Raw genomic sequence first — 7,894 nt, forward strand, 5'->3', positions numbered from 1 at the left:
CCTCCCCGGCCGGGCTGGAGCCGTCCCGGGGGCTCGCCGTTCCTCCGACGGTGTGGGCAGGCCCGGTTACCGTCACCCCTTGTCTGCATGTCGGGTGTTCGCTGGGCTCCTCTGCCCTGGCGTCGGCCCGCGCCTGCTTCTCTCCCGAAAGCGGCCGCTGCGAATCACTCGGAGAAAACGCTGGAGGAGCGTGACGGCTCCTGGCTTCAGCAGCGGGATGGAGCGGTGTGCTGTGGCAGGAGGGATGGCTTAGGTCGGCGTGAGGAAGAGCCGAATACACTGTTTGTATAGAAAGGAGATAGTGATAGCAGATTAGTGCAGTTCAAGCAGATAGTCTGCATGTTACGGGCCCACTAATGAGGTGGCTATCCCATTAGACTCTGAACGAAGATACAAAGTAGGATAAACCAAAGATCTTTTTCTTTATCTTGCTAAATGACTCCCCAGCAAGTGTTGCTCTTGCAGAGGGACAGTTCTTCTGAGCTGTCAGTGTGCTGCATTGTTCTTCAACAGCTGCATTGTGGCTTGGTTAGACAATAGCAAAGCAGTGTATGGAGTGAAAGTGTGTCAGGCTTGTGCTATTCGAAAGCCTTGTCCTGATTGCTGGGCCAGGCCTGTGTTATACAGTTACAGATATTTTTAAAAAACTGATAATTAACATACTTGAACATCATTCAATAATATCTTCAGAATTATTAAAAAATAATACTGCTTGTTTGCTTTTGTTGCCTGGAAACACCCCTTTTAAACACAGTATTGGTATTGGAAACATCAAATCTGCTTTCCTTGTGCCAGAGGGGTAGTGCAGAGAAATCACAGAGCTTCTGATTTTTTTTCCTTTATTTTTTAGTACAAAAAATGTTTGTATTATCTTATAAAAGGATGGAATAGTGTTGTGTTATTTGGCAACTCAATTACAGCACACAAATCTGGATATCAGGATGTGTTCTGTTCTGTCCTGTATCTAAATGCATATAATGCTCTCATCCCAAAAAAGGGAGAGGTTTGGGAAGTAACAGCAACTCTAGAACCAAATTCTCAAATGTATATATGGCTCTTGGCCACTTACTTCCCTACAAATTAGATATCTAAATACCTTAGAGAACTTGGGTTGGATTTAATTCGGTTTACTTTGGTGAGCAGTGTTTCTGTTCCCTCAAAGGCATTTCCAAGCAGAGTTCTGGATTTTTTTGAAGAAAAATCTTTATATGGTTTATCATCTTGCTTGCCAGCATGCTTCCTGTCTGTCAGCATGTCTGGCATGTGTATTCTTAACTTAAGCTCTATGGGAAAGGATGTTTTGATAATTATAGCTCTTACTTGGTTAAATACCATGGTGTACTTTAAATGTAAGCACCTGTAAAAACCAGTACTGTGAAAACAAATGAGGTGTATTAAAATGACATCAAAGTCAAGAAGGTGAAAATAAAATCCAGTTTGCCACAGCATATAAAAGCTTTTAAAAATACTGAAGTGTGTGATGAAGCTGATGCTTCTGAATAGTTACAGAAGAGGCATCTGTAGGCCCGCACCTCTCCCGGGCGTGCTGCTTCTTGTCGGGGCGAACGCTCAGCTGCTCCTGTCTTCCTGAATGTCGCGTGTCACTGCAGCTGCACGGACTGTTCCCCTTCTGACCAAAGGCTTCTGAATGTACTGCTGAGATTCTCCTGAGCAGGTGTAACTATGTCCTGCCTGCACACCCCCCATTATGCTTTTGTTCCTGTTTGCCAGCTGGAGAAGCTGAACAGCCTCCCAGGAAAAACTCAGTCAACATTTGCTTGATTAGGTTAATTTTGAAATCCTTATTCAGTCTTCTGAAATGAATTAGTTTGCTGTTACGTGCATTTCTTTTGTCCAGTTCCTTTCTTCTGCTTTGTGAGGTGAGGCTGCGAAATACCTGTGCAGCACCTGGCTTGCTGCCGCACGAGACCCTGCCTGTTATGTTTTAACCCCCCTGTGTGGGAGGCAGCAATAGCTGAGGGACTGAAACAGAAAAACATGTCAAGCATACAAGAAAATGGGTAGTAGTTTTAAGATTAGTAAAATGCTGAGGCCTTCTCTGTCCCTGTTCTACATGCTTAATCTCTAGTCCCTGGTGCCCGAGAGAAGGCTGAAGGTGATGGGAAGTCCAGCGAGCTAGATTCCCCCTTTGGTTTCCAAGGGGCAGCTTTGTTCTTACCCAGAGCCAAGACTGTCCTGATAGCTGTGCCTTGCGCTGTGAATTGGTGTTTTGTCCGCATCTGTGCCCTGGAGATGTCGGCTTCATTCAGCTGTAAGCTGCACCTGCACACTGAGGTTATCTCTGCAAGCCCACTCTGTGAACTGGGGACATCAATGCTTATTGTAAAATGAGGATATATATGTACAGAAATGCTATGCATATTATTGTAAAAAACTTTAAAGTGAAAAATTGAAAACTTTGGCTCAAAAGGCCAGTCAATATTAGTTTATCTGTTAGTTTTCATTACTTTGCTAAGAATGCTAACTTGACTGGGTTCAGGGAGCCAGACTACATATGAGCAAATAAAGGAAGACTTCGGTGTCTTCTGGTTTGCAAGAAATCTGACAAGGATAAATTAAGCCTCTAGTTCATATTCTTAACAAAGCTTGAACTCTGTAAACAGAAGGATGTGTCCACTGATTATTTATAATTCTACTTTTTTTGTAGACTTCCTTTGTTGTTGATGAAGTCAGTGGCATCATTAAAGAGGTAAACTAATATTTTCATTTTATTTTTGTGAAAGTATAGTACTTTACATGCTGTGTGCTAAAAAGCATTCAGGAAAATCTGCTAACTGATATATAGTAGATTTCTAGATAGGTTGCTATCAAAGTATAGATAATTATTGATTTAACCAATGTGCATACTTTAAGTGGAAATGATACCTAGCCTTAGCTATGATATGTATTACAAATCCAAAAGATAACTAAAATAATTTCATATGCTCCTCTCTGGTTGCAGTGTGTCCCTATTGAAATTTCTCGGGGGATGTTGTATGTTAAGCCCTATAGAGATAGATCTCATGTTTCAGTAACATATAGGGGTTTCTATAGGCTATCTGCATGAGCATGTTACTGTGTTCTTTTGAGATGCTTTTCCTCTGAAATGAGTTCTTGTCTGTTTGAAATTATTTAACTGTTCTTGTTGCTAAAAACATTCGTTTCCTGTCTAGAAAATTTCCAAAGGGATTTGTTTTTTCTGTCCAGAATTCCTCATGTAGACTAGTGCAGTTTTTTTCTTGTTGCAAAACACCTGTTTCAGTCAGACCCTGTGAACTGAAGATGCTTTAATGCATGCTCCCGTCTCTTCTGAATCTGAAATAATTTACTGGTTATTTCTAAAACAGTTTCTGCAAAGAAAAAATGTAGCAATGAAAAATATGCTACTTCAATGTATTTTTGTTTGTATCATAAAGGGAAAACTTTCCTCATAAGCAAAATGGATTATGTGGCTGAAGGCTTCTCCTCTATTAGTAACCAGCAACTGCAGGAGTCTTTTGATTTGGGGTTTTGTTTCCCAGAAATGATTCTACGGAAAAATCTAAAGTTCATTTCTATAGAAGAGTATGTGTGAATGTTGTATGCATTTTTTCAGACTCTTCAGGACTGTTTAAGTGCAGGGCTCTTGTCATAACTCTGGCTTTAGGATATTGGGATAGAAATTAAAAATAATGAATTAAAATATCACAAAATGTAGAGAGGATGGAATCTGTAATTCCCCCTGTGCCTGGCTCAAGCTCTGACCTGCAAGTTTTTTAATAATTGAGAACACAATACTAAATACTTCTTGTCCAACAATCAGTATGGACAAGCAGTATTTAGGATTTTTTCTGTGGCTCTGGGGTCTTTAGTGCTCCATGTTGGAATGGATTTGTGGATGCCTCGTGGCTTGACAACAGTGCAGCTTATTTTACGTGTTTGTCGCCAACAGGCCATAGAAAGTGCGATAGGTGGCAACGCCTACCAGCACAGCAAGGTGAACCAGTGGACAACCAGTGTGGTGGAGCAAACGCTAAGCCAACTGACCAAGCTGGGGAAGCCTTTCAAGTACATTGGTGAGCTCAACTTTCTCTGCTCTGTTAAAGGTGGTACAGTCAAGTGCAGTGATGGGTAGGGGGTGGGGGAAGATCTTAGCAAGAATTGTGTCTGGTAACTACTCGTAAGCACGTATATATGCTTCTGTGTGTATGTATGTACTATGCTAAGCAAAAATGTAGCTCAATGTTAATTAATGTTAGTGATAAATTAATAAAAGCTTCTCTGCTGACTAACAGTGACCTGTGTGATTATGCAAAAGAATGGTGCTGGGCTACATACAGCAAGCTCTTGCTTCTGGGACAACTCCAGTGATGGTAAGGAGCAGCACAACGGTGGGATTTTTCAGCTTGCAACTTTAATGCTAGTCCCCTTAAGACCAGGCCGCGTACTTTGATTTTTTGTATCGTTTTGGAGTAATAGCAGACAGTTTGGAATTTTTTCCATTTGGCTGTGATGCTAACTCTTACATATATTAAATGCTTAGCTGTTGTAAAAACTTCATTCTTAAGATTCTTAATGTAAACAATTACAAACATGCATATAGAGGCATGTATTTAATCACTGTAACGTTCTTCTGTCTCGTATTTGTAGGCACCTGCACTGTGAGATGGGAGAACAAGACTATGTACTGTATTGTCAGTGCCTTTGGACTTGCAATATAATTGCCTTGGAATCATTCATCCTTCTCTTTTCTACTCCAGCACTTGATTCCATCTCTTCTCAAACTGTGAATACACTGAACAACTTCTGGTTTTAATGTACTTTTTAAGTAACTTTTTTCAAAGGTAGAAATGTGAAAACATGCTGTTACATGGTTTATGTTTGTACTTAGTATCTATCGTACCAGTGTTGCCATACTGTCTTAACACTTCAAGAACCTCTCCTCAAGGTGCTAATACTGAAATCTGCTGCAGTGCAAACACTTTCTCTAGATTTCTTTTTTTAAGACCAATATAAACAAGACACTGACTTTCACACTTTGTACTTTTGGTTAGCATTAAATTATTGAAATTCATAACCACTGGTGTGACTCATTTAAACTTAACTCTTTTGGTTTTTGTTTTTTTTTTTTTTTTAAAAAGGTTCCCATTCTTTTAATTCTCTTCAAGGTAGTTGGGATAAATACCAGAATGCAAAGTACTTCCATAATTTTGCCAAAGTAACTACAAAATTGCAAGCAAATTAGATGATATTTATCAGAAAGTAACTTGGCTGCAATTTTGGGACCTATTTAATCTGATTGTATGGTATTTATGACATAGAACAGTAACAGAAATAACTATCTTAATTGGACAAAGCCATTCTAGAAGTGCTCAGCAAGCTGTACCTGGGTAATCATTCACTGCTGCAGCCAGTGACACGTGACTTACCTGCTACCTTCTATCCTGATGTTGCTGATAGTGAGGTGATGAGTTCTGATAGTTGGTGAAACATGATCCTTTCTGAAAGGGGGAAAGAATGCCTCTAGGTGCCATGACTAAAATATATGTAAGTCTCCTGCCTTCTAGAGTAAAGTTGCAGAGGAATAACAAGTAAAACAAGTTTTCAGCCTTATGCAATTAACCGAGTTTAATTATGCATTAGAAAACACATGTAATGGTACAGTTAGTGATTCACTAGAAGGAAAATAAAAACAAGATACAATATAAAGATATAAAACTTTATTATTAACATATTTAACAATGATTATGCACATGAAGTCTTCCAAGAAACTCAATACCCAACTTTTGCTTGAAATAAAATACTTGTTTTTCCTTCATATTCCATATTAGTATGAAGTTTTCCAACATAAATGGATAATTTGCTGTCATTAACACAATTTCTAGACACATAGAATATTTAACAGATGTCCTCATGCACACTTCTCAAAGCAGCATTAATTACAGCTTCTCATTAAACAGAGCATTTATCTTACACATTTTTATACCATTTTGGTACACAATTTCCCCATATTTTCATTTTACATATTTACAAACTTCTAAAAAAAGTTTTACAGTAATGCAAAGGTTATTACTGGCATAAGCAAAAGGAAATGGAGGGACAAGTGGGTGGCTATGGATACAGCGTTGTCTTTTGACTCAGAGAAATACAACAGATGAAAGTCTGTCCCAGGGGGAACCATCCTTCCATTTTCCCAGTATTAGCTCCACCGGTCTGTTGCGCTCGCTGTCCCTTACTGGTGCTAAGCCTTATGCTTCCTGTTTGCCAGTCCTAGGAGTTCCCAACCAATTCCAACACCAACCCTATTTTTAAAGCAAATACTACAGAAAATGGTTGCTGTGGATGGCTCACACTCAATGACTGGTTTCTTAAAAGAAACCTCTTGCTTGTCGTGTACATGGAAGTCTTGCAGTTATTTAACAGAGGGCATCTCCTTTACAGCAGGAACCCTATACACTTGTGGGGCCTTTCTGCATACTTTCCTCATTTTATACAGTTCCACTAGTGATGGAAACATTTAATTACTTTAGCAGTAACAAAAGAAAAGCCAGGCTAGTTTATTATCCCCAGATCTCTTCGTTTCACCCTCAGGTTACAATACTTTACTCAGAGGTGAATTTATGCCACCTATTCCCAAGCTGTTTACAATCCACACTGTAATATCCCTCAAATATACAGTCTCTGCTTTCCAACTGTGGAAATAAAAGATTGTGAAACTGACATTTCTTGCTAGCAAAAATACTTCCTCATCTGCTTCACTGCTTTTGCCTTTTTTCTGTATATTGAATTTGATGCAACAGTGCTTCGACCAAGCTTACCCTTACACTCTAGCACTTTGGAAATACAAAACCCTTTTGCATGGCAAACATTGCTTAGCTGTAATCTCTAAAAATTAACAAAGAAATTATTTTCTCGCTGTTTTCATAGCAAGATACTTATTTTAAGTACACATTTCCCATTCTCAGCTTTCCTATTTTCACTTTGAATGTAGTGATGTAGAAAAGTTAATGCAAACAAAACAGCAAGTGAAATGGACTGAGAGCACTTTAGAAAAAAACCATCATCTCAAAAGTAGATTAAAAATATTTTCTATAGTTAATGAAATCCCAGAGCATGACACTGTATTTCAGCGCTAACTGTAACAACCAGTTCAGACTGTGATAAGAAACATAAGTATACTTTGCACATTGGTCAAATCAAACATTTTATCTCCTCAGAACAATTTAGAACAGAATTAAACAATATCGGAGCCAAAAAGATCTGAATATATCAGGATCATGTAAATATCATTTTTTGAAGCCCTAACTCCTATACCCACTGTTACTCCAATGGAAGCCAAAAGGATACACAAAGGGTGCCTAGCTGGGTCCTAAGCTGGACTCTGCAAATTCAAACAGCTGCAAGCCTCAAGAGAGTCATCTGGGGAACAGTAAAAATAAGAACAGTCTCTCCTCTTTCATGATACAAAGATCATCTCTCATACTTGTTTAAAAAAAAAAAGTCTAAAAGGAAGTGCTGAAGTTATGGCTTATTACAGTACATTGGAAAAAACCCCACCACTACATTGAAATACTTCTTTAATGTTTTCCTATATGTTCTTCCAAACTGATTTCAAGTAATTAAGAAATTAAAGGAAAAACCTTCCTCTCCCCCCAGCAGTTTCCTTGCTTTAGCCATACAATAGTGCTTTGGCTTCTAACAAATAAACCAACCCTGGTACAGAAAGTTTTAAATTTCAAATACCCTCAAAAAATGTCACAGCTCTACATAATTTTAGAAAGTTTTCTCTCTCTCTTACACACAGAGAGTATCTCAGCACACTTGTCTTTAGCAGAGCACTGATTTAATCTGAACTATTCTATGACAGCAAGGATGCAACTGCATGAAACAGTTCCTTTGGTCCCCTCTAGGCAAA

At 38.9% G+C, this 7,894-nt stretch overlaps 1 protein-coding gene across 1 annotated transcript; it reads left to right on the forward strand.

The window, feature by feature from the left end:
• Positions 1–87: 87 nt before the first annotated feature.
• Positions 88–5,056, forward strand: DYNLT1 (dynein light chain Tctex-type 1). Its single transcript, XM_010177178.1, has 5 exons — positions 88–285; positions 2,669–2,710; positions 3,932–4,055; positions 4,275–4,352; positions 4,630–5,056. The coding sequence occupies exons 1-5, from the start codon at positions 88–90 to the stop codon at positions 4,698–4,700; spliced, it is 513 nt and encodes a 170-aa protein (XP_010175480.1). The 3' UTR covers positions 4,701–5,056.
• The last annotated feature ends 2,838 nt before the right edge of the window (positions 5,057–7,894 follow it).

The sequence above is a fragment of the Antrostomus carolinensis genome, unplaced genomic scaffold (assembly GCF_000700745.2).
Source record: "Antrostomus carolinensis isolate BGI_N321 unplaced genomic scaffold, ASM70074v2 scaffold221, whole genome shotgun sequence".
Classification (NCBI taxonomy): domain Eukaryota; kingdom Metazoa; phylum Chordata; class Aves; order Caprimulgiformes; family Caprimulgidae; genus Antrostomus; species Antrostomus carolinensis.

Excerpts from the sequence above, each read along its gene's own strand:
- DYNLT1 (XM_010177178.1), top strand. The coding sequence starts at position 88 with ATGTCGGGTGTTCGCTGGGCTCCTCTGCCCTGGCGTCGGCCCGCGCCT. Across the intron at positions 2,711-3,931 it reads TCAGTGGCATCATTAAAGAG|GCCATAGAAAGTGCGATAGG; the intron begins GTAAACTAATAT and ends TGTCGCCAACAG. Across the intron at positions 4,353-4,629 it reads CTGGGACAACTCCAGTGATG|GCACCTGCACTGTGAGATGG; the intron begins GTAAGGAGCAGC and ends TCGTATTTGTAG.